The sequence below is a fragment of the Parambassis ranga genome, chromosome 5 (genome assembly GCF_900634625.1).
Source record: "Parambassis ranga chromosome 5, fParRan2.1, whole genome shotgun sequence".
Taxonomy (NCBI): domain Eukaryota; kingdom Metazoa; phylum Chordata; class Actinopteri; family Ambassidae; genus Parambassis; species Parambassis ranga.
In genome coordinates this window covers 14,874,511-14,901,689 of record NC_041026.1, presented here as the reverse complement: position 1 = coordinate 14,901,689, position 27,179 = coordinate 14,874,511, and the positions used below count along the sequence as shown (strand labels likewise).

At 42.6% G+C, this 27,179-nt stretch overlaps 1 protein-coding gene across 2 annotated transcripts; it reads right to left on the bottom strand.

The window, feature by feature from the left end:
- Positions 1–489: 489 nt before the first annotated feature.
- LOC114436770 (zinc finger E-box-binding homeobox 1) lies at positions 490–23,453 on the bottom strand. 2 transcript variants are annotated; one of them, XM_028407203.1, is made up of 8 exons: positions 23,326–23,453; positions 6,737–7,021; positions 5,050–5,253; positions 4,632–4,825; positions 4,361–4,472; positions 2,695–4,163; positions 2,431–2,614; positions 490–2,315 (listed from the first exon to the last, which is right to left on the bottom strand). In XM_028407203.1, exons 1-8 carry the CDS (start codon positions 23,381–23,383, stop codon positions 1,708–1,710), a joined length of 3,114 nt encoding a protein of 1,037 aa, XP_028263004.1. In that variant the 5' UTR covers positions 23,384–23,453; the 3' UTR covers positions 490–1,707. The 2 variants fall into 2 exon arrangements, with proteins under 2 accessions (XP_028263004.1, XP_028263005.1); XM_028407204.1 differs by lacking the exon at positions 23,326–23,453 and adding an exon at positions 12,656–12,706.
- Between the last annotated feature and the right edge of the window lie 3,726 nt (positions 23,454–27,179).

Genomic DNA, 27,179 nt, shown 5'->3' with positions numbered 1-27,179 from the left:
TCAGGTTACTAACCTGTAGCTCAGTGGTTCAAACAGGAGGGCTTCTTCTCAGCCCCTGCACAGCCCAGACAAACACACACACACACAAGCGCAAAGCAGCAGGCACCTCTGATGAATCATCATGCAAATACACAGAGCCACAAAGTGTCAGTGTAACAAAGCAGTCTGGAGATCGCGAGCAGTGATGGAAACTGTTTACTGTGATGGGAAACTGAGCCGCCCAGGCCACAGCCAGGCTTCAAAACTGTCTCATACGCTCTCAGAGTATCATTCAAGGCTTATACATGTCATCACTAAATGCTGGACTAACTTGTAATGCCTCATAAATTCTGCATGTAGAGGTTTAATCAGAAAAGCAAATCAGAAATATGAGATTGCAGTGAACTATGTACAGTTTTATTACAAATATCCACACAAACATGCACAAACATATAAAAAAGTAAATACAAACGTTTTTTTCTACAATTTAAAACAACACTTTATATATATAAAAAAAGTTTGCAGACACTGAGTGAACATAAAGCAATATTTTTTTTGTCCCAAAAATAACATTTAAGGAACTATGCAAGAGTAGGTTGGCAGTTAGCGTGTTTCATATGCATATCTTTGGTGATAAACACACACACATATTTTGACCAAGATGTATCTCTCTGGCGCACGGTATGCATGAGTGCTGCAAGCTTAGTCACACCTCAAGCACCACAGTCTTATCTCATCATACCAAGGCTTTGTCGGATAACTCACAGTGTCAGGGTACATCTGAGGCACTTTTCACGTTGACTATGCTGCAGTCAGAAAGAGGAAGTTAAGAAGCTGATGTACGTACACGTCCTGAGTCTTGACCTTCTTGTCACACCTCAACAGACAGGCCTAAAATGTGTGACACATTAATATTATTCTGGTGGTGTGCAAAAAGGGCGGCAGCACATGTACATTTTTATGAGAACTAGAGCATTAAAGGGGATGAAAAGGTAATACACAAACAGGGGGACAGTGCAAATTGTAAAAAAATGACTTCATCCTGTACAAAGAAGCAGAATGACTGTAAGGCGAACATTTAAAGAAAAGTTGCAGTCCACTGCTTTTGTTGAAAAAAATAAATAAATATCACCTTCCAGCCATTCCTCTTTCTTAGTATGAAGCTGAATTTCTGAGCACCACAGTTGACCTGAAGAGTTGGTTGTACCTCATCATTTCACAGCATAAATAACGTGTACACGCTCTCACACTCGCCGGCATTGGGACAAGTGCGCTTAAATCAATACGGCTGCGTCTGTAACCTTCGTAACACGTCCTTCAGGGCCTGAACAGTCAAACTATGTGAAACCAAACACTAGCTGAATCCTGCACGTGGATGTGATACAACAAACACACTAACTGTGCAACAAGCAGAGGCAGCAGCAGCAAGCATAAAAAAAAATACAGATTTCTGCAAAACCACAACTGGATATGTGACCTGACCTCAGACCAAACCCAGATGTTTCAGCTGTCTTAGAAAATGACAAAACAAACAAACACAAACAAACAAACACTATAGGTACAAATGATAAAAGTCACATATATTTGGTTCGTATGGCTTCATCCCACTTTAAGGCCGTGCATCTTTTGGCAGTTCTGTGATTAAAGTTGAGCTGTTTTTATATAAATGTGTGAAAAAATCTATTTATGTACATTTTATGCATTGTAATGGCTTGTTAATCTGTCACCTTAAGTTTTTATTCGGGGTAACTCTGTTAAATCCAGGCTCAGTTCACATTTGTCCAAGTCTCCTTTCTGGTCCTCCGTGTCTCGGCCCCACATGTGGCTTTCTGTGTTGTCAGTATGGTTTCCCACATTGTAATTGTTTTGCACTCCATTCTCGCCTGTAGGTGATTCCTGGACAGGCTCCTCTGCTGCCTCTGACAAACTCACACGTGCCTCCTTTATGCTCATTCTTGCTACGGCTTCCTCCTCGTCCTCCTCCTCCTCTTCCTCCTCCTCCTCCTTCAGTGCATCTGCAGCTCCATCCAGACTGGAATCACTGAGGAAGGAGTGGGGAGTCTGGGTGTCATCCATGGACAGACGGGCTGTCAAACCGCCACCCGCTCCTGGGGTGAGAGGCATCTCCTCTTGGTCTTGGTCCGGATCCTGGTCTTTGCTGCAGTAGGCGTAGCGGTGGTTCATGTGCTGGGAGTAAGACCCCGAGTGAGAGAAGCGCTTGCCACACTTGTCACATTGGTAGGGTTTCTCTCCAGAGTGCAGCCGGCTGTGTTCAATCAGATGGTGCTTGTGCTTGAAGGCCTTGTTACAGATCTTGCACTCGTGGGGACGCTTGCCTGCAATGAACACGGAGAAACTGTTTCTGTGTGCAGTATACAGAGTTGTACTATTCTCAGTGTCAAACTATATTTGCGTATAAATTAATTGATAAATGCAGAGTGAGTTACACACCTGTGTGCTCGTATTTGTGTCGCAGCAGAGAGCTGCTCTTCTGGAAGGTCTTTTCACAGATGTCACAAGCATAGAGTCCCTCATCAGTCTTCTTCAGTCTCTTTCTTCCTGGCCCTCCATCTCCCTCAAAGCCTTCATCAATTAGAGAGAAGTAATCCAGGGAGCCACGGTGTATCGCCTCACCCTGCAGAAAAATGGTCACAATTGTTTACAGCTATTCCTTGTTTTGTAAAGTTCTTTTTTTATGCGGTGTTCTCAACTCACCATTAGACCTTGTCTCTCATGATAGATCTTTTTCAGTTTAGCTTCTGCTTCTGCCTCCATCATGTAGGCCATAGGAGAGAGGAACCCGGGGCTGTTAGCTGTCTGGCTGAAAGGAATTGGCCCATCAGGCCCTGAAATCCCCACACTTTGCTGGCTGAAGATGGGAAACCCATTGTACAAGGAGCCTGGAAACACAGGAGCTCCGGCCGCACTGAAGACTGGGTGCTGGTGAAGGGAGAGGTGTGAAGTTGGACTTCGGAGCTGTTGGTTCCTGAGCTCCCTGCGTTCTCTCGCTGAGATGCCGTTTAGAGTTTTGATCTTCGCACTGTGGTCGAGCTGCTTGGGCATGGAGAGGTCCAAAGGTTCATTTTGTGTGGACCAGGGGCTACCAGTTTCTTTTTTGGGTGAGGAGAGCTCAGGGGGACAGCTGGTGAGGTCGAGGCAGGCAGGGGAACTGAATCCTGAAGAGGGAACTCTTCTTCTGCCTCGTGGTGAAGTCAGCTCAGGGGACTGGTGTATCAGCTGACTGGGGCTAACTTTCTCCTGGCTGGACCAGTACATCCGTGAGGACAGGGCATCATGGCGGGGCTGCGGGGGAGAGTGCATAGCAACCAGAAGTTGTTGTGGTACAGCGTGCCAGCCGGGCTTCTGTAATGGTGACTTGTTTCCAGAGAGGCCATTGGCAGCTTCGCTTTGTTTGCTGTTCTCTGGTTGGAGAGCAGATCTGGGGAAGAATGAGGGTGGAGAGGAGTGGTCTTTCCTGTGAAAACCATCTGGCACCTCCACTGCTTCCCTGCTGACCTTACAGTGGTAGCGCTCATGCTGCAGGAGCACTGCCGAATTTGGGAAAAGCTGCAAGCACCAGCGACATGTTACCCCGACTACTCCTCTCTGTGCTTCACCTGATCTCACCGCCTCTCTCCTCCTGTCAGGGGACACCTTCCTCTCAAGCCCCTCTCCTCCGTTGTGAATCTCCTTCCGCTCCTCTACATCTCTTCCTTCTCTGTCTATTTCTTCATCTTTCTTGATGTCCCTGTGAAGCATGTCCTGCAGCATCTGCTCAAATTTGGTTCCAGAGTTGAGATAAGGCAGCAGAGTCGTTTCTTTAAGGATACCAGCCCTTAGAGATACGTCTGCGGAGGAGTTCCAAAGCCTGGCTAAGTCTGACGTGCTGGGGAAGCTGGTGACATGCTGGTTGAGGTCCTGCAGTGAAAGCAGGTGAGGAGCTAGAGACCTGGCGTTATCTTGGTTCTGTGAGGCCTTGTCATTACTGGTCCTACCCCCACCAGCAGAGGGAGATGTTGAAAATGAGTGGTGATAGGAGCTTTGGTTATGTCCATTAAATGCCCCGCTGGCTCCTCCTGAGCTTCCCCCTCCACTGAGGCACTTTTTGCTGCTTAAATGGGAGCTGTAGGAGCCAGAGTGAGAGAAACGCTTTTTGCAGTTGGAGCACTCGTAAGGTTTCTCACCTAAAAGAGTGAGAGACAGAGAAGAAGACAAGCTTAACATGCGTTCTTCTTCAATGAATTATTTTGTTCCCTGTCAACACAAAAATTTGGGTATAATTTCATACGATATAATTTGCACAGTAAGTGAGGGTTAGTGATACAGAGGAAACAATAGCTAATTGATGGGTGAGTACAGCTGTTCTGATGTTTTGTCTCACCGCTGTGTATGCGGAGATGCTCTTTGAGGTGGTGTTTGTACTTGAATGCTTTCCCACACTGCAGACATTTGAACTTCCTGGTCTCTAAGCCTTGGTCCAAAGAGATAACACCCTAGGATGTCAAGAGCATTGTAGTCAGTAGTGTTATTACACAGCACACACATTTAGGGTGTGAAGAAGCTTGGTACTATCACTTCTGTCAACACGTAGATGCAAAGAAAATCACCTTGTAACTGTATCTAAACCCTAACACATGGACTGTGTTCCTCACCTTTTCCTGTACTTGGTTGTGAAGTGCGAGGTGCTGCTCCATCTGTGACCTAAGGGTGGCAGTGTATCCACAGAGCGGACAGACCATGTGGGCCCCCTCCCTCTCCTGACAGTATTTGACGTGGTCCCTCAAAGAGGACCCTCGCTGATACACTCTGTGGCAAAATGGACAGGCCTGCTGCGTCCTGCCTGCATCTGAGAGATATGAGGTGAAACCATTTTTAATGTAAGTGTATTTAAAATGTTTATAAGTCTTAGTAACATTGTCTGAGCTCTACATGATTACGATTTCCCAGAATGACATTAGCCTATACAATCTGATATACTCTTTATCAGCAACCGCAGCTAAAAACACACACACTGCCTGACTCAAGTGTCACCGCTGATACATCTTATTATTTGTTCATTTATCAGCCTACCTGCTCCATCAGGTGAAACATGTTGAGCTCCTGGTGACCAGATGGCAGGAGGAAGCTCATCGTGCCTGCTGCTTGGGAGGTACGCGGCCGCTGTGCCGTTGTGATTCAGGTGGTCCAGGAGACTAGCAGATGCAGAGGCCTTCCTCAGCTGGGCCAGGAATTCAAAGTGGGCTAGATCCTCCAAACCATTCTGGGAGTTCTTACCTGGAGGACAGAAAAGTAGATACGCTAGGAGTCAGACTGGAGCATGACATGATACACTGGTTAGCAGATATGATCACAGACATATCAAAGTGTGCGCTGGCTGACATGAAAACCTCTTATAGAGCATAAAGCAAGAAACGATATACTTGATGAGATGTGAGATTGATGTCTGGCCTTCCATTATATAGAGACGAACCACCGCTAAAGGTTCACTGTGGGCTAAGTCCTTGAAGGCATTCTGGGAGTCTGAGTTCTTCACTATAAGCATCAGAGGAATAGATATGAAGAGGGTTGGTCGGTACGGAAGAAATTCTCCTGTGACCCACCCATACTGTCAAGCAGCATGTAAAAATGTTCCATACATAATTCTGATATATACCTGTTTTATTTTTTAACAGCATCAATGAGATTAAAAAAAACAAACAATATCCAATTAAATTTCCACAGTGTGCACAGCTACACAAAAGTTACACAAAAGAACTGCAGCTCTGCTTTATCAAACAGCTTTTTAAATTTCCCATGATGATCAGCGCTCTTGTCAGCGGATGCATCAGTGTGGTTGAGCCTTGGCTGCTGTTATATTCATCATCATTCATCTGCTAATTTGGTTAATAAATTCCTGTGAAAGTGTTCTGTCCGCTGTGTGTGTGTGTGCGTGCGTGCGCTTTGTTTATACGTTCATGTGCGTGCACGGTGACAGTGTGCAACTGAATCTAATGGGACTAAATTGTTTACGTACAGACTGACAGATAAAACAATACATTCAGGGAAAAAGCTGGCCAGATATGAAACTAGATTTAAGACTTCTTGAGTGCAGTGACAGGCAGCCAGAGAGAGAAAGCCACAGCTGTACGTGAAGAAGAGAGGGCGCCTCCTATCAGAGCTCGGGCCAATCAGCTTTGCTTACAGCACACTTTGAGGAAGATTTTTCAAATGTTTGCAGATGTTGGCATATTTTAAGCTGTTTTTTTATGTGGCGAAGGGAAGAGCCTGTGTGGTGGGGTGTTGTAAAAACTCAGCTCTGCCTTCATCAGGCGAGGCCAAATCACACGAGGCGAGCGAGCTAAGTGATTGTTAGTAGGCAAGCCGCGTGAGCCTTTGATCTCTCCTAAATAAAAGGGAAAGCCTCACGTCGCAGAGTGCTGATTTCAGTACCGTAACGTCACCTCTTTGATGCATGGAAATATTGTGACATTGTGTGGGATGAGTTCTTTTGTCATGCTTTCAGAAGGCTGCCTTTTCAAAGAGAAGAGTGAAAAAAAAGAACAGCTTGTAGGGAAGGCATAGTTTCACAAGGAGCTGATACAAAGGTGTATCTAGAGGCCTCTGTGTGAGCCGTGGTGTCTTGCATCAGAAAAACACTACAAACATGTTTACACATACAGCAGTGTCATTTCCTATATATATTCCATTTTACATACATGCTGCTTTGTTTCCTTTAAAAGCTTCACAGTTTCCTAACAAGTCAAACCTTAAAACTTACAGTACATCCTCAGTGGTTCCTGGTCTTCCTCCCTGTCGGTGGATGCGTAGGTGGCGTCCTCCGTGGCCTTGGCGTCGGACTCCACCTGGCCCCAGCAGTTCCTGCTGCCGGGGCTGAGGCTGTGCGGCCGCGTGCAGTGGGCCGGGCTGCCCGGCTCCTCAGTCCCCTCGCTGGGCGTCAGGCTTGTCTTGTCCAGGCTCTCCTGGCAGTCCTGGGGCTCCAGGCTCCACACACCCACCTCATCCTCCCCCTCTGATCCCAGTGAATTCACTTGCTCAGCATCCACTGTGAGAATAGAAGACAAAAATTAAGTCATCTTAAAACAAAGAAAATTCAGTAGTGTTATGAATCTGAGTTTAAAACCAGATGATCCATCCAAACACTACTGCTGACACATATTTTTTTTATGATGACAATTGGTCACAATCAATGCAAAACAGAGACATAACTTATACGTCAAAAGAAAGATGTGAGGAAGTGAAACCAAACACAATCAAAAATGAAGTATGTTTTATAAATGCAGTTTTATCTTACATGTAGTTTGAAGTTGTCTGTTTTGCTGTTTATTTGTATTTTAGTGTCGCTTCTCTATAAGTAAGAGGACTGACTGTATCTTCAGACTCGAGAATGTGTTTCTCATCATGAGATGTTTCAGATGGCTTTTTGTGGTTTGATCAATACGAGCGCAAGCAATTTCTGATCAATCTCCAAAAATGGATGGTTTTATTCTGACAATATCGAGAGTAGAGTGTGTCTTTCATTTTGAAAAGGATGATAAAAACACATTACAATTTGTTTGAATTATTAATCAGTAAATTAGTATTTAATTATGATGCCATGGCTATTAAAATTAATACAATAAATCTGTTATTAAAGCTTTTTACTGTTTGTTAAATGGCAGATTTTGTTCCTTTAAAATGCAGCAGTTTAAATCTGGAGCTGCTTTTTAATGCGTCTCCGAGGAACATTTTCATGACTAAATTTCCACTTTTTATATCAATGCATTATGACAATGCCTCAGGAATGCAGCGCCGCAGGAAGAAGAAAAGATACATAACATATTGTAATTTAAAAACATACCCTTTTGTGCCCAGACTGCAGTAACTCGGGGAAGGCGCATTTCTTTTTTTTCCCATGGCAAAGACAATAAATGACAATCACAAACACATGCCTGGGATTTCAGCTGTAGGTTCTTATTTCCAAGTCTCTTTTTGAGGACGCTCTGTTTTCCCCTCGCTGATTGGCAATATCTAATCACAACCAAGTAATAATGACCATTTAAGAACACAAATAGCCTCTTTGAAATATGCCATCAGACGAAGCCAAACCAACTTTGAAAAGGGAGCAGGGGGGGCTGTGCCAACAGGCAGACGACTGTATCTTCTCTTTTTGATGTAAAGATTTGTCCCAATAATACAAAAATCATCACTTTTTCTTTTGTCCTGAGGGAGTGCCTCGGGCAGAGAGAGAGAGAGAGACAAACAAGAAGTTTCACAGCTCATTAAATTTTACAAAAAGACAAACCATGTTTACTCATTAAAATGTCAAAACAACACCAACGACACTCTTGAAAGATTTGTGTTTGTCCCAAATCAATAACCGCTTATTGGCCGGCGGAGACAATAAGTAACGACCCAGAGCCAAGACTTCACACTGCGGGAGAGACATTACAGAAAATCTACCTCATCAACTTTACATCGAGCAGACAAACACGGAGCGATAACTCACACACACACACATACTCACTTTGTTACTGAAAGAGCAAAAGGGGACCTAGTGCTGCATAGGGGGGCGGCCCACAAACACCTAAAACGCTCAGTATGTACAATGTGCACACTTTCTTCTGATTAGCTAATCTCCAAAAGTACCACCTACATGTGTATCTGTTTGTATCAGCTTTCTTCACACCCCTGTATAAAGTGCACTCATGCAAAATGTTCTGATTCACCCAAGGAGCAGTCACCCAATACCTACTTCACACAATACAGTGCTGCTCCACAAACATGGGGACAAATGAGTTGCCCTTATGGAGGGAGAACCCGGTCATCAAATGCTCCTTTACTGCCACAGGCAGCTATGAAGTTATGTGTTGTAGTTAAGGTTGACCTATCAGCCCTGCAGGAGATTCCTGAGATGATAGGACGTACCGCTGGGACCAAAAACAGAGGGAAATCTGGTCCGGATTAGCGTTAAATTGGCCCTAATTTTCTCTCCCATGACAGTGAGTGACACTGAGTCTACATGTGCTGTCATTAAAGCACACCGAGCTGGAATGGCTTTCATTATCTGGGCCGCTGATTTATTTATTTGGATAGCGATTGCATCCTTCAGATTGGCCTTTTTCTTCTGTTGAAGCAGGACAGCTAGCTCTCCACACTGCTACAGATACCGAGGAGCTATTGATTGATAAATCCATGCAATGTGCAAGAGTTTAAAAGTGTTGAAAGGCAGTGAATGCAACACACAGCACAGCACAGGAGAAAACAGTACACTGCTATTTGTGCATGCATTTAGAGTGTGTGGGAAGCATGTGAGTCATATCCAGAGAGTGCTGCATCATGCTTGACAATGTTGATCGCTTGGCTTTCTGGGGACTTATCTGATAGTTTGACACTGTTCTTTTGATCAGACACCACAGCACTATTTTAATCTGTCTGCTGCTTTCCCCTGCCTGAGAGTCGGAGGGTCTGCCCACCAGAAATAAGATTTATTCATCTAAAATGCTAGTTTTTGGACAATTATAAATGTGAAACCTGAACACTGATTGTGCTTTTGTACTGTTCATAAATAAATAAGTCACATTTTCATAAAAAAAAAGTGAAGTTATCTTGCATGCGTATGACACAGAAAGACAGCGTTTACACACATTAAAATATATAAACCACAAAAAGTCTGAGAAAAAACAACTCACAGCAGTGCCCGGGTCTGTTTCAGCGCTGGTCTCATTCTGCTCTGTTTATGTACCAGAGGGCATCTACTGTACAGCGACACGCTAAGCTGCAGTTTATTTTACGATGCACACATGTGATCTGGTATTGGCTCCGTAATTATGTGGCTAAATGGTAAGCACGCAATAATTACCTTGGAATTATCCTTGTTTGTTTCTTTTGGTTTTAAATGGCAACAAACAAGGCCAGGCCCAATTTACCGCACCATGTAGCCGTCCTGGTGATTTTTTTTTTTTTACAATTCAAGACATCAAGCGTGAGTAAACAGTGATATTATGATTTTAGTGATATTTAACAGATGTGTATCTTTCACACAGGATAGCAACAACAACCAATAAACAACTACAAATAACAATAAATAACATTTTTGTAGCTGTCAGAAATACACTTTGAATGGCATGAATCTGCAATGCAAAAGTCCTGCACTGATGATTGTACAGGGAAAAAAAATAATAATTTGTAATGTGATATAATAATATTTAAATTTAACATTTAAAGACCAGAATTAAGCTCTAAATAATCTTATTTTTTTCTAAGCTATCTTGATACGTTTAAAAGTTATTCTGCTCCATAGGAGTGAAATCTATGTTGCACTACACTTGACATAAAGCGTGCCTGCATAATATGATACAGACATGTGGTGCACATGCAACATGACAGCATCATCTCATGCATTTCACACAGAACAGCATGTACATGGTAAAACTGTCAGAAACAAGCATTTCAACAGACCTAACACAACAAGGCATCATCCACAGCACCTCAAACACACGCTTGGAACATTTTTAGGTTATTCAAAGGGTGTGAAAAGAAAGTCAACACTTGCTATTTTAAACTCAATAAATGACAACAGGAGAGGCTGCCCATCTGCTAAACAAAAAGCAGGAAGATGTGTGTAATGATCTCTTTACAGTACCTATGACAGCAGTTCAGAGACAGTGGTGTAGATCCATGTTCCTCTTCAGAAAGCGCTTAGTCAGTTGCTTCTCTTTCAATATCTCAGAAATCATACACACCATTTAAAAACACACACACACACACACACACACACATTATCTCACTGTGGCAACTCTACTATTCATACCTGCTGTCTGACATTCGTACAATGAGTCAAGGGAGCACCGCAACTAAGAACAAACACCTCCCACCTGATCTTCTTTATCTTTAGCAGCAGCTCACACTTCTGCCTTTCAGGTTGATGGCTACTCTTGATTTTGGCACATTGGCTCTAGTTTGTTTTTACCTGTTTTAAACCGAGAGCTAATGCTGCTGAGTGACAGCGTTAGATTTGTGGATTACTTCTTTTTACTTAAAAAAACTGCCAACCAACAGTTGTGGTTGAATTTCTAAATGTTTTACAGATTATATCATGAAAGCTGACAGCAAATTGAGGATTAAATGCCCTAAATTACATGTTAACCAAATAGGAATGGTAGTAATGTGATGTTTTGCTGCACTTTTACTGCATTTCTGTGGCCAGTGAAAAGGAAGTGCAAACATTCTTTTCTAATGATGGTGAAAACAACCGCAAACACATTGATATGAAAAGTTGCATACTCAAGTTCAATTGATTGGAGTTACTTAGTAGCTGGATGGCAGCAACACACACACTTTTGCAAATGTTTCTGGCGAGGACAAATGAGACTGAAAGTGTCACACTGCAATGTGTATTGTAAAGGTCGTGGTAGCGTGGAGGAAGAGATGCTGAAATGTGATGTGTGTTTGATATATAGCGTGGGGTGTGTGTGTGTGTGTGTGTGTGTTAGACAAAGAGGGTGAAATGGAGGTGCATAGACATCAGTGCATGCAGAGCAAGAGCGAAAGAAAAAGCGATGAGATAAGACGATGAAGGAGGAGTGAGGAATTTAAGAAATAACAAAGAAAAAAGAAAGAACAACAGTGTCAAACTGTCCCTGACACGAATCCTCCGACTGATGTCGAACTGTGAAAAACACGTTACAGAGGGAAATTCCCTCAACACACACACACACGAGCAAGGGTATAGAGAAATGCAGAAATAACAAACAAACATAACTTGTGGGTAAAAATGAGGAGCAAGACCAGCGTACTGCAGCAGAGGACTGCAATATGATCAAACACAGCAAAGAACATGTGTGTGTGTGTTTGTGTGCATCTGTGTGTGTGTGTGTGTGTGTGTGTGTGTGTGCAAAGCTCAGAGAAGTGGAAGCCCAAGTAGTACGACAGCAGCAAAGTCACGGCTCTGTGCCTTCAGATGTCCGCTCATTAGGAGACACCACCACCACAGAGAAGATGCAGGCGAGGGGGCGACAGACACACACACACACACACACACACACACACATCATCATCATCAATCAGGTGAAGAAATATCACACCAAGCTAATTTCTTCCTATTGATCAAGGCTTAACGAGGCACATCAGAAGCAGTGATCTTCAAACTGACAACAAGTGAAACAATATTGCTTTTGTTCAGTGCTGCTTTTAATGATTCTGATCAATTATGGCCTTTGTGACACAAAAACAGAATCCCTTTCGGCATTATTTTATTAGCTTCAAAGCCACCGAGTCATTCACTGATACACACAAAGCTGATTTGTCAACAAGTTTTGTTTTTACTGTGGCTGCGCTGGCGTGGTGGAGTTTCATTATTCACATATATGAGCTCGCAGTGCGATTTCAGAGGAACACTTGGCAAATCAAAGGACAGCCGCCCAGAGACACTGGCTGTCTGCTTGAGATGTTGTGTGTGTCTGTGTGTGTGTGCTTAAAGTCGCTATGGCTGCGGCACTGGGGCCGAGACATCTGAAAAGTGATTGATATCAACGTTGCTGCTATTCTCTATCTACATGTCAAATTGCTGCACCAAACACCGAACCACACAGGATCGGTGGAAACCTGCTCTGATGTGACAGATTGAACTAATGACAAACACGTTCCAATAATGTACAGCATAACCACAAAACAAACAGATAACAAAGCTGTAACTTACTGTACGGCCTGTGTGTCATGATGAGACACAACTCATCTGCTGTTGTGTTAATCTTTGACCTTCAGTCCTTAACAATATTTTTTTTTCTGATGGGTCTTATCCCCTCCTACTCACTTCACCCATGCGTACTGTGAGTTTTTGCTCAGCTTTGATAGACCCTGAATAATGTACTTTATAATATGTGCATGATGTGACATAAAGGTTTCATTGGTGACGCATGTGACCTTTCTAACCGGGTTATTGCGTGCATGCAGCACAAGGATTTTATTGAGCATAAAACATATAAAACAATAAGATTGTGTGCTTATTCTTCTCGTTTACAGTGCGCCTGCATTTGTTTAAAGCAGTAGTAGTGAGAATGAACGGGGACAGGAAAGGCGTCGGAATAACTTTTGTGGCCTGAAGCAGTAATCACACCACAAAGGTGCATACGTCTCATGTTGGCAGAGCTGTGACAAAAACTGAGACTCACTTAAAGGTAAAGTGTTAAGAAGGAGAAACACACATCATCCCCTCTCGTACATTCCCACATAGGAAGGCTGTGTATTCTTAGATTGTGGTGAGTCAACTCTAGACATCCATGATATATTTTTGTAGCCTATAATGATGCTGACAGCTGGCTTCAACCAGCACCAGAACTTTAAAATTAATAGCTTTACATTTCTCACAGGTAGAGAGCTTCGAGAGTTAAAGGATACTTAAGCTTGTGGCTCAGTATAATGACTCTTATCTTCTTTTTCTGTGTACGTATATGTAGAGCAGAGTGATGCACAGATAACCCTAAACAAACCACAGAGGGTTAAAAACAGCTCAGCATGTTTGTCTCTTTGGTTGTTTTTTACAAAATTCAAAACACACAATAAAACAGGATGAAAATGAAATTAATAGATACATCTGATAAGGCTTAAATATTTTGTCATTATATATATGATCTGTTCTGTAGATTTCCCACATATAAACTGATGATAAAAAATTATCATCAGTTTGCAAAAAAAAAACAAAAAACCTAACAAAGAAAGGCAGCAATCACTTTTTCTCTTTGCACAAATGAGGCAAGGTGTGTGTGAAGAGGTGTGCAAAAAGCTTTTGTGGTTGTCAGCCTTCTTCCTTTGGAGGTTTCCTGTATGCTTCTGCCTAAATGTTTGCCAGCATGTTTACCTGTCCTGTCGACCACCACAGTGACATTTGTCAGAAAAAAAATGTAACCTCAGCTGACACCGACCTACCTTCAAAGCAATTCCATGTGGCCTCACTTTTAAATAAAAAAAAAGAATTAGTTTTACAAAAAATTAAAGGTATTTCTATAAGAACAAATAAAATTCCAAAACTAGACCATTCATAATTCAAATCCAGACTTTTCACAACAACAACATAATAATTCACTGCTTCTGGGTGCATTCAGTGTCTTAGTCCTCGCTCATACGTTCATCATGAACTCAAAGTTTTCCAGTGACTTCAAACACACTGTCACAATCATTCTGGGCTGCCCTACTATGAATTGCACAAAATGAGTCATTTACCATTTCAGTGACTCACTAGTAGTGACAAATTGACTTTACTGTGTGACACTGTGTGTGTGTGTGTGTGTACATACGTTTGGAGTTCAGTGTCAGTGCCATGGCGGCCTGCGTGCATGTTGGTGAGAAAGGTTAGCTCAGTTAGAGGAACGCGTTATTTCGAGTTGGCCCTCGCCGCCTCCTCCTGTGGCCCGCTCTGGTTTCCGTGTGCCGAGGGATCGGGGCTGGAATGCAGTAACGGTCACAGAGGGACCCACGCACTCACCACATTGTGAATCAAAACCCAAACTCCACTTCATTAGGCTCCTGTCATTGCAAAGACTCTCACACCACTCTATAAATACCCCTGTCTCCCCCCTCCAAATTTGTTTTCCCTCTTCTTCTTCTTTTTTTTTCTTACACATGAAAATGCTCAGGGACCGTTCCAGCCTTCTGATGTGGCTCTTTATTTTGTACGTTGGCGCAAGAAAACCACACAATAGTGGCTCCTTTTTGAATATTAAAACATTCTCTGACGGGGTACAAAGGTTCTGAAGTTTTTTAATAGGGGTACACGCTAAATAAAACTTCTCTTTGAGCTTAACAGTTATGCAATGTGGGATCTGGTTTAGCTTGACTGTGTGTGAGCTGTGACTTTTAGTTATACCCACTACAGGCCTGATTTGTTTTGAGGGTGAAATAAATATGCCTGGTATCCCACTGACTTTGTCTACTTCAAACATCTATCCAAGATCTGTGAGAGGTGTTGCGTGATGCACTGCTCTTGGGGCCACTCAGAGCAGATTTAAAGAGCCCACACCGAGAAATAAAAGATCAGAGCCAACCAAAACAAAGGTACTCACAGCACATGTATGTGCAGAAACGCACAGAGATGTCATTACGATCAGCAACTATAATAATATGATCATATTTATGTTTTTTTCTGTTAGAAACAGCCTGTATGAGCCCTGATGCTCAGTTCCTGCCTGGTTTACATACAAATGTGGCGCCATCCTCTGGCCCATGCTGACATTACATCCCACAAACGCAACATGACTATATACACCCAAACATTTCAAGCGACCACATGTGACCTCGAAGGCTTTGAAACATAGAAAATATGTGTCATTCTGTTTTTATTTTCTCTCAACCCTACCTCACATGCCTGCACACCCAATCTGCTCTCTGCTCTCTCTCTCTCTCTGTCACTTTCTCTGTCCTTCAAGCATGCACACACACAAATCAATAAATCCTATGAAAAGGACACACACTATTAAACTGGTCTTTTTGTGGTTTTGCTGTTCTCATTAGGGGAGATGTATGAATCATACTGCTTATTAATTTACACACACAAAAGTCTGCGTAACTTATTCTCATCTTGAGGTCTATGTGTTAACAGTGTACGTGTGGCGCATTTCGTGAAGCCTTGAAAAAAAGAAACTAATTAAAGTCATGGAGAAAAATGCAAAGGCAGCAGAACCGCACGAGAAAGTGTGTGCATGTCATTACTGACCCCGCTGAAAGAAGTGATGGCAAGAAGAGAGAGAGAGAGAGAGAGAGTGTAAAACCTCAACCAGTGAAATAATGTACATAAAAAAGTCTCAACAAGAAAAACGTTTAAAAAGCAAACTTGGGGAGTTTAAGAGGATCTTTGATGTGTATCAGAAGAGGAAAGCAGCCTTGCGACTGGGACGACAGTAATTTTAAGTCAAAGCAGAAGGCTGGCTGACTGGCTGCCTTACTGGCTGCCTGGCTGACTGCCTGGCTGACTGACTGTGGTCTTTGATGGCGCTGGCTGTTTGAAGTGGTTTTCGGGGGATGGGAGCAGCGTGTGGTGTCAGTGGGACAGGGGAGGTGCTCAGGGAGGGGGGGCATGGCGACCGTACAGGACTAAATTGGGGGGGGGGGGGGGGAGGAGCAGAGGATGGATGGATGGATGGATGGAAAAGAGAGGAAAAGAAAAGAAGTCATGGACAGAAATGGAAATAAAAAAAAAACGGTGAAAGGGATAAGAGGTGGAAGATTTGATATACACGGAAATGGAGATAAAAAAAGAATCAAAGGGATGATAAAAAAAGGAGCAGAGAGAGAGAAGACAGAACACTGAAACAATAAAGGAGACTAAAACAAAGAGCGAGAGGAGAACAACAGATGATAGCCAGGAAAAGCTAAAAATATGTGGAGGGGAGGAAAAGAAAAGGAAAAAAGAGTGAAGTGACAATGAATGAAGTCAAGACGTAAATGTTCCAGATCTGACATATTCAGAGCTCCTTCTCAGTGTGTGTGTGGCCCTGGACACACATTCACACCTTACAGCACCTATTACTTGTATCATTTAGATGACGTTACCTCCCTCTGATATGCTGCCAGGCAGAACTTATGACTTATTTCCTGTTCCATCCCTCCTGCATTGCTGGACACATGTACTGTATAATCATAAGTACGCTGTTTCCCTGAGGTACAGCCAGAAAGGGAAAAAAAGACATAGATTCTGTACAGCGTCAGAATGGTTTCTGTCCTTTTTGCCTGTTCACTTTCTTTTATTAGTGACTGACCTGTTCCATTAAAAAACCCTCCCCCCATCGTTAATTTTGCAATACCTAACCTGTCAAATACCATGAGAAAGTTTTACAAAACGATGAGATATGACTATCTACTAGATCGTTACATGGTGATAAATGACTGAGTGGACCAGCGCTCGCAGCATCTCTTCCTTTCTATCATAAAATAGTTCCTGTGTGAGGATCCTGTTCTTTATCATACCTGAGGTGAAGATTAATATGTGGGACCTCATGTTTCTCAGTCTGCGGTAAGATTTAGAGTTTGACCAATGTGTTTTGTCTTGATCGTGCTTAAACATTTAAGCATTTTCACAATTTTGCAGACTTTATTTGGCGTCAGTTAAAACATCTGCAGAAGTGATGCGTGCGTTTGAAACCAGACATGTTTTTTTTTACACCTAAAGCTTTGACCAACGCAGGTGTTGCCTGAAAACCTGTGAAACATGCTTTCTCTTTGATGGAATGTGTTTACTCCCTGCCTAGTAACTATGTGTATGTAAGGTTATCTCTCTTGATGTGTGTGGACCAGAGAGTGTGATGTGCAGGTCAGATGAAGGTGGTACCAGGTGATCACAGGTACAGGGAGATGAAGGAAGAGAGGGGGAGTTGGCTGGGTGAGCTCTCCCTTTCCTGCTGTAGGTCCAAGTTTTACTTCTTCTTCTTTCTTTTTCTTTCTTTCTTTTTTTTCTAACCTGGGCTGCTACAGGTTTTGTTTGCAATCCGTATTTGTGGTGGTGGACTGGACCTGTCAGGTTAGCATGATGTTTTATATGAAATAATATAAAAAACAGCTCTTGGAACAAAAGAGGAGCTGGTCTAAATCAATAACACTACACTGATATGATAACATAAACTCAGCCATTTATCTGTCTTATTCCATTTAAAGGCTAATAGAGGTCTGGGCGTTTTACACATGTTTAGAGCAGCTGGTCCTTAGCAGCAAAATGCAACATGAAGTGGCTATTTCAGTCCTTTAAAATTGAACATTTGTATGTAATTCTCTGCATCTGTATGTGTTCATGGGGCAACAGTAAAGTTTATTAAATCCAGCCACAATTAAAAGCAAAGCCTAACTCGGGCGAAAACAAAACAGCTCATGGTGTCGGGGGGACTTGAACCTCAGACTCCTCAGTGAAATTCTGCCATGTGGCACGTATCTTCGCCATCCCCAGAGTATGAGCGGATGACGTTGGTCAAAACATCCATATGGTTCATTAACATGCACCTAACCATGTGTTCCTCTAACAGTTACAGAGTTACAGTTAATCTAAAAGACACTTTCAGTTCACTGTTGTAGTGTCTTTCTCTTTAAAGTCCTTAGCTATTTAAGTTGATAGATTTCCTTGAAAAAACATATTTTCTTTATCTGTAACATGACGTTTATACTGCATTATAAGTGCACATGTAACTCATTCATCTCCATCATCAACTCCAACCATAGACAAAATGTTTTTATATATGCACCACATATTTCAGATGTTTCATTCCATGCTATGGCCCTAAGAAACAAGATCCCTTTGTTGTCTTAGTTATGCATGCGACACTCAGCTAAACATTTACTTTGATTACTCCTGTTGTCATTGAGCTGCGGGCTGGTGTGCAGCAATTTATTTGTTTCAAAACATAAGACAAAAAACAGACGCAAAGAGTGACAGAAACCGTTGACTCCGTAGCCACGCTGATCAAGTCACTACCCAAAAACTGCCGCACCTCTCCATGCCTCTTGCCACTGACTTGCTGATTTACACCAAATATCAAACAGTTCCTCATTTGACCTGCAGCAGCGCTATAGGTTCCTTCATTGGCTGACGCTGGCATTCTGTCAGCCAGAAGAGTGCCCTGCGCCCTGCCAGGCTAATCTCTCTCTCTCTCTCTCTCTCTCTCTTTTTCTACCTCCCCCTTCTCTCTCTGTCCCTGCCACCCATCTGGCCCTTGTAATACATGACAGCTGAAGCAGGGTTTCCAAATTTAATTTGAGGTGTGATAAAACAGCACATATCTATAAATTGTGTGCGGAGAGCCTGCCTATCTGGATGGTTTTTAACCTCTTCTTCTGTCTAACATGTGCAGCATATCAAACACACAAACCCAGCCTGTGTGCAATAAAGGAAGGATCCACAAATAGACTTAATGGTTAAGGAGGAGAGCCAAAGCAATGACAAAAGAACGTATTAATAACACAGAAAAAATGGAGGATGTAAAGGATAAAGGGGGACTCATTTGCAACATAGGACAGTACAGTATATAAAGCTACTGTGTCAGATAAAATGTGTTTTGGTGTGAAAACGGATTAAGAAGTTAGTAGAAATACAGTCAAATGTGTGAGAAGAGCTCACAGCCTATATATATATACATATATATATATACATATAAACACACACATGCATACACACCTCATGAGCTCTGTGGCTGCAGGCGTTATCTTACAGTTTAACAAGTGTGATTTTGAGACATAGACTTAGCTCACAGGTTTTCAATGGAGACACATACCCACTATTGTATTGTCCATAAGACACTATATTTCCTAAAGCTTCACTTTTGGGGTACATTTGTTTTAGCTGAAAGGATGTTTGTTTTTTTTTTCCTTTCATGCGCAGGAGGCTGATATGGCAGAAAACCTTTCTATGTTTAGTAATCCTGCACTGGTAATTCATCATGGAGAGGATCAGCAGTGTGGCAACCATGTGTCATGGACACACAGAGAAACATGGGACTGTTTTAGCTGCATCTGAGACATCAGAATGAGCAATAATTGAATAAACATGTGAAAAATACCAGAGCGACTCAATCAAGGGATTCCCCATTACTGCTGTGTATCAAACCCACAGAGCATAAGATGGGAGACGTCTCTCTGACACTCTGAGCTGTGGGAACGTTGAAGGAACAAAATGAGGAAACACTTAGCTTGTCCCACGTTCTGTCGCCCATTCTGTCTCTGTAACCTCACACACCCTCAACAACTCCATCTCCTGTCTTCTAACGCTGGATGGTGGTTTTTCACTGTCTCCAACCCTGTCAGCCCCATCAATTCCCCACCTCTGTCATCTTCCTCTCTTCCTCTCCTTCTTCTCCTGTCCCTCCCCACCCCTCCCCACCCGCTGGTTCTGACGCCTGAGCTGAGCCCCTTGAAGAGTCCCGGTAATAAAGTGTGGTGCCTGCGCTCTTCATTGCTGTCTCGCTCTCCTCCCCACCCCTCATCCCTGAGCGCCGATCCATCTGCCGTTATAAAGTAGGCTCGGTCCAAAAAGGCCCAGCCCCTCCACTCACAGTACAGTGTACAAGCACGTCAGTCTTTAACGTTCCAATGCACCCCCCCCCCCCAACAATTCTCTTTCTTTTTCTTTTTCCCTCTCTTTTTTGTTGCTCGAATCCTTTGTGTACAGTGTGCTATGCTCACTGTGGCAGCACTTTGCCAGAAAAACCCACACAAATACACACACACACACATTCAACATATGCACGCACATACACAGTCACAGACACACAGCTGGGGCCCAGCTGCATACAAAGACTGGGGTTTGGAAATCAATGAAGGAGAAAGAAGAAAAGGGGAAAGGAGTTTAAATAAATTGGCACTTGAAAAAAGAAGAAAAATGAGAAAGAGAGAGAGGGAGAAAGCTCTCTTAAAAAAGGCACATCCACTCCACTACAGAGTGAAACTTTTAATGAACTAAGAAAACATGCAAGGTTATAGAGCTAGATATGTTAGAGAGGCTGCGCATGTAAGACTGATTCAAAAGTCCACATGAGTCTGATCAGTTGCGAGGATGTCAGGACTGATGGACTCTAAACAGTCTGGGCTCTGCCAGTTACTCCACATGGGCCCTTTTGTGTAATCTCTGAAGACACAGAATGGTGTGAGAGAACAGAGAACTGTTGATTTTCTTCTGTTTATTTTGACTGTAAATGAATTTCTTGATGCACATTTTTAACAAGTGTGTTTTGTTACAATTTCCTAACAAAAAGTGAAAGTCAAGATGTGCAAAAAAAACAGTATTAACCGTTTAAACGATGATTTTACGAAGTATGAAATGGTCAGAGGACAAAAGGGGAGAGATGTTAAACTGTTATCAGTGTTTAGCTGTTTAATTGACACTTTGAAAGACTCTCTCTCTCTCTCTCCCCTCTCTCTCTCTCTCTCTCTGTGTGTGTGCTTGTAAATAGAGGTCATCATTTCAAAACATATATATGTTTCCTTTCCTGGTCCCAGGACTGTTTTCAATCTGCTAGGAATGAAGAGTTGTAATTTCCTCACATTGCTTGATATTGCTGAACATTGACGGTTTTATTGAGAGAGACAGAGACATAATCAATAGGCGCCTTGAAGAAAGAAGAAAAGTCCGTCTATGTTTTTTTTTTCTTTTCTCTTTCTTCTGGTTTGGAAATGATCCCCAAATCGCTGTCTTATGAGTCGTGCCTGCCAAATTCATTTGGTTTTATCAAGGACCTTTAACTCCCTCACTCAGCCGCCTTCAGCCCCAGCACATTCCAAATCCTGCACACAGCTTTAATGCACACACACATGTCCACGCTGACATGAGGATGGCACAGTCACAGCAATCACACACTTCTGCAAAAGTTTCACTGCGTGCACCTCACACGGGCAGACTCACTAACAATTCATAAAGTGACGATTAAAACAAAACACAAAAGAGATAAAAGCAGCCTTAACTAAAGTTATACATCAGAGGTGATAATAATCAACATGACATCAACTGAATATCAATTTATACTCAATTTCCTCTTTTTGATAAGCTTTCAGTTCTTCAAACCCCCCTCATTGCTTAATACATTTTCCTGGAAATTGGGTGCAGGTGATGCTTGTCTCCTTTTGGAGGCCTGAGAGGAATTAGAGGAGCTTGCAACTGCTTTTATTTATGGTGGTCTGATAAGTGACGGGTCCTTGTCAGTAAATTTGCTTTTTAACCGATAGCTTTTCACAGCAGTGTGATGATGTTGGTTTGTGAAATAGGGTACAGTCGGTCGACAAACTGCTACGTGACAGTCAAAGGTGAGAGAGTGTGCGTGTGTTTGCACACATGCAACACACAAGAGTGCCCGATAATGCTGAGCAGCAAAGAGAGGATCTCACCCTGGTGACACTTGAGCTGAGCTTCACACCTATCTGATTAAAATGAGGAAACACTAACAGCAAACTAATAAACAAGCCCTTACAGTAAAAAAAAAGGGGCCTGTGGTGGCTGCAAGTCAGATCAGAATAGAACAAGAGTTAATTTAAGATTTAAAAAAAAGCCTTTAAAATGTTTGTGCCTCATTTTGAAGACAAAATATGTACTCAGAGATAGTAAGACCACAAAACAAACTGACAAACTTAATTCTGAGTTCTTTTCCTGGTTTATGGTTTTGTTTACATTGAGGGTATTGCTTTTCCTGCAGTAAAAGGACACCCTATTAGTATTACCATTACTTATCCTAAAGGTTTTAGGGTTAGGCTTAGAAATGTGTTGCAAGTTTAAATGTAGGTTTTTAAGAAACAAACTCTCTGCCAGTGTGGAGGATGATTTTTAGATGTGGGGGTTAGAAAGTTTGATTCAAACATTTGTTTCCAGTCCTCCTCATCACACAAGCCTGTCGGTGTGCATTACCAAACTCCTGTTTGCAAGCAAGGAGCCACACACAAACATGACGCTGCCTGATGAATGCAGAACAAAGTCTGAAAGGAGTCTCTAAATTCGGCATGCGGTCTTAGAAGTTCCTGTCAGAACCGTTGTAGGAAGTGCATTCACAAAAACTGATAACTGACATCATTTAAAGCTTCAAAGGGCATGTCCAAACTTTCCAGTAATTCATGATAAGGTGATTGATAGTCGTGTGCAGATTGGAAAAGATTAAAAAGCCTGTGAAATATGGGCTTCTTTAAGATCCTATTTTACCATCTCTATACACTATATAACAATTAGATTAGATAAGAGGCACATGGGTTAAAAAATATCATCATCTAGATTTGTAATCTTTACTATAATGTGACCTTTCAAACACATTTGTCAAATAATTCATACCAAAAGTGTAGAAACTGTGGAAATTACTGCTGTATAATAACAAACAACTCTGCAAAGCAACACTTTAAAATAAGAGAACAAGAGACAATGGGAAGTTAGAGCCTCTGACTCTTCTGCGTGATCAACCCAAGGCTGCATGAAGAGGGGACGCACTGAACTCTGAAAGGGTTTTATGTTTGATAAAAACTTATTGTTTTTTTTTTTTAAGACAGAATTGGTGTCTGATCCTGCTTCAATACGAACTGCTAAATTGTAAAACGTTTGCATTAAAATTAGAAAATATTTTGTAATCATGTATAACACATAGAGCTTGGCACCCTTTCAGTGCACGACTGTGTCCAGGTAGAATAATCCCACATGGCTCCAAACATAACGAAAATCTGAAAAACTGCTCGTAAAGTTTATAGCAACCACGAAGTATGAACATCAACAAATGTGTCTGCACATTACGCACAACGATAACACAGTAAGTCTGAAGTTGTTACAGAAGAAATCCTCTGGGTTTGCCTGAGGTCTTGTCAGCAACATCTGCCTGCATCATTTTTGTATCCTACCAACTTATTAAAAAGGTTCCAGCGGCGCACTTTTCTTACCTCGGTTTCTCCTGGGGTTGGCTTGCTTCCTGCGCTTTCCCCTGCTCTCTTCTGTCATCTTTGCGCTTTAATTCTGTTCAAAAAGTTGTCCAGGGCAGCGGTGCGACTGCGTGTGTGTGTGTCCTGAGTGCCTGCCTGAGAATGAATGGTTGAGGCATCGCCTTCGGTCACAGCGGGAGACTCAGACCTTGATGGGACTCCAAGCAGAGGCGACGAGCCGTGAGGAGTGATGTCAGCAGCAGAGGTTGGCCCTGAGGTCAGTTTTGGCATCGTAAACGGTACACCTACCCCCAAAAGTAGTAATGCGACTATAGGACCCGCTCATATAGTCTGAATGTACAAAACAAAATCCCCTCGTTACACTTATGACAATATAGCCTATTATCGTGAATTGCACCTCCTCTCCAGTGAGGGAATCCTGAGAGCAGCCCGCGTTCGCGTTTCCTGATGGAGACTAGAGGGAAAACATGGCTTCAACTTTTTTTTTTTAATCTACGCACAAATGTGGAGATGCGTGATTAAAATGTGTTTATCCTTCCGTGTGAACATTTTTCATGGCAGAGAAGCTTACAGTGTCTGCAGAGCAAACTCCTATACACACTCACAGCGCTCAGTGCGCGCAGCCTCTTTGGCGAGGTGTAAATTGGTGTGCGTAATATTTTCTCTAAGAGGAGATAACAACTAACTGCAGGTTAATGAGAACAGGTATGCCCCCCCCCCTCTCTCTCTACTGTCACCCCCCTCCCATCGCACCCCTGCCCTTCATGTTTTATGGCTTGACTGTTATGCATGTCGCACCTGCGCTCAAGTACCCTGGAGTGGACCCCTGCCCTGCGCCCCATTCACCCCTGGATGGCTGTAGGAAGTGGTGCATTGACCGTCCTTTGTGTTGCAACCTGCACGGTAATCTGTTTTGCAACTGAAAAAAACATCCGAAATAAAACTCTAACGCGGCGTTCAGGACCCCCACCTTGGCTTTTCTAGTTGCCCCCCCACCACCATCCATGTAAGTCTAAGAGATAATAAGAGCGAGCCGGGTAGCTTTTCAGCCTCGCATAATGTGCTCTGCTGTGCAGTCTGCGCGGAGTAAACAAACAGGGATCTGACACAGTGACACAGATTAAGTTAAAGACTGAGAAGTAAAAGGCAGGATTATCTACACTGAACTTCACGGAGAGCTGACAATAAATCACCCGTGAAAAGGAGTATTTTAGGTGTTAAGTACCAGCCTAGAATCCATTGTTAAACCAACAGGCTGCACAACTAATTCACTTATAGACCCTGTGCTAATATTAAGAAACAAGATCCAAAAGTATGATGCCACACACAGTGGAGTCAGGCTATAAGCACTGCTGAGGGGAACTATTTTATGACAATTGCATTAATTCCATCCAACTTGTAACTTTCTCAAAGAGCTCAATTTCACATTTAAACCACCCTGCATCATCAGCTCATGGCCCCTTCATTCCTTCACCCAACATGGCTGTTGTTGAGGGTGGGGGGAGTCGCCTCCTAATGGATTCTGGAAGAGAAAGCATCTTGAAGGTGGGGAGGGAGGACAGGGCCAAAGAAAGAGAAGGACAGAGGGGTCATCACAGGCCCTTTGTGGTGGGATGGAGAGAGGAGAGGGAGGAGAGGAAGTGGATGAGGACAGGGGGCGCGCAATAAAAGTTGCTACAGATGAGGGTCACAGAGGTGCAAGAGGTGCCTCCAAGGTCCTGGGAGCTGTTTTTTAAATTATATTCCAATATAGCAGGTCAGGCAGGTACATCATTTACTTTTTAATGTGATTTCCATCCAAGTGTAAATTTTTATTTCTTTATATACAGAGGCATTGATGTGTCTATAGAGGGTGGTTTATCCACGAGTGCCGCATTAGGCTCCTTTTGATTAACTTTAATGTTAAACCAAGCAGTTTAAGGATGCATCCTTGTTTCTGAGTTTTGGGGTTGTCATGTTAAAACAACTACTTTCTTCCATCTCTCTCTCACACACACATGCACACAGAAGAGGCAGCACAGAGGAAGCAGTCCCACTGGGGTTTTGTCCCATTCTGTGGTCTATGAGTTCAAAGCTTCTTGCATGGGGAGGAGAGCCCTTACACAGCATATTAAGCAGGAGTTAATTATATGCCAACACAAGTGACAAAGGAAAAGAAAAGCCTCCTTCTGAATGGCAAGACAAGAAAAGAAAAAGTCATTATGCTGCCCACTTCTTTGCATTTGAAAAACTCACTTCTTATTTTGGCATTTCCATTTGTAACGCTATACAGAAAAGCGGAGATCACATTGCAGAGAGGTGACAACACTATCTTTGCATCGGCGCTATCTAATGTTTTACATTAAAACAACACATTAAAATTTTTTTTATAAGAATATAGGTGTCAGAACACACACACTATATACTAGTCTATATGAAAGTCACTCAAACATTCGACCTTAGTCAAGACATACATTTTGAGGAACACATGAGTAAGACAGGCAAACTATTGGGCAGTAAAAGCATTAAATAATTGTAAAAAAGCCTGCTGATTTAATGCAGTGGTGCAGGAGTGCCGGTGTTAAGATGCAAACTGTCATTCTTTTGATGCGTTTAACACATTTTGAACACCTCAACCTGATACAATTAAAGGGTGAGCTGTTAAAATTTTTACAAGATGTAGCAGCAGGCCCTCAGTGGGGGCACCATTAGACGCTTCTTGCACTAATTTATTCCCAAAAGTGTTTATTGAACAGCTTAGCCATAAAATTGTGCATTATAATTGACCTGTTTGACTCCTGTCAGCTTACCCAAACACCCTACATGGCTCCTTTGTGGAAACTGAACAATTGTTTCAAATCACAAACCTGGATATGCCAGATTGCAAATCAGTAGTCCGTCAGGAAAACTTCCCCTTTTTTGCCTTGGAGCAAATGAGTCAGCTTTAGCATCACTGCCAGGCTGTAGTGGCTGCCGTGAGTCTACTGTGCCATGCACCACAACACCACAATGCCAATATAGTCTAAGCACATTGGGGCCCCTGAACCAAAAGTGAGCCAACACTGTGTAAAGTAAAGGTGGTGACGCCATTTAGTCAGCTAACTGCAAATAGGCGTTCCAATCAAGCTAACCAAAACAACAGCTGATTAAAAAGATGTCACGTTTAATGGAAATAAATCCTGTATTATTAACACAGGTGGATCAGTAAGTAGGTGTCATGTTTTGACTGGGATTATGTTTAGGCACTATTTTAATAGGAAATTGCCTGACAAGATGTGTTTTCATTAATCAGTTACTACATTTAAAAAGTTTGTCGTGCCCCTGTTTAATGTGTACAGCAGAGTTAAGGGATACCTTAAGTAAAGATGGCAACATTTATGAAGTCATAGGCCCGAATCCAGTTTTTCTGTCATTCTTGTAGCCTTTAATGATGTGTTTTGTTGCAGAACAGGTTGTTGATGATATTTTACCAGCAACATTTGTGTGTTTTTTCTTTCTTTCTTTGCAGTATTCAGCAGCGGTGCCAGTCCCCACTGACCGCAGAGAGCCCGTCCAGGCACTGATGTCACCAAGAGCAGCCACTTTTAATGCTCATCCACTTAATCTTAGCAGATCACGGCTGCTGCCCATAACGGGCTGCCACAAGGTCTGAATCACATTCATAACAAGGGGTTTTCCAAAAAAAAAAAGGAAGAAGAAGAGGATTTAGGATAAATTCGGTCTGCAAAGCCATTTGGATTGATTGGGTGGTAAAATTATGCAGCACATACAACTGTTTAACTTCTTACACCATGAAGAACGGGAGCTACATTTGAGATGAATGAATCTGTACTTGTACTTGTTCTCAGGCTGTACTGCACTCTATTGGGGAGAAG

Excerpts from the sequence above, each read along its gene's own strand:
- LOC114436770 (XM_028407203.1), bottom strand. The coding sequence starts at position 23,383 with ATGACAGAAGAGAGCAGGGGAAAGCGCAGGAAGCAAGCCAACCCCAGG. Across the intron at positions 4,826-5,049 it reads TGTTTCACCTGATGGAGCAG|ATGCAGGCAGGACGCAGCAG; the intron begins GTAGGCTGATAA and ends CATATCTCTCAG. Across the intron at positions 4,473-4,631 it reads ACAACCAAGTACAGGAAAAG|GGTGTTATCTCTTTGGACCA; the intron begins GTGAGGAACACA and ends TTGACATCCTAG.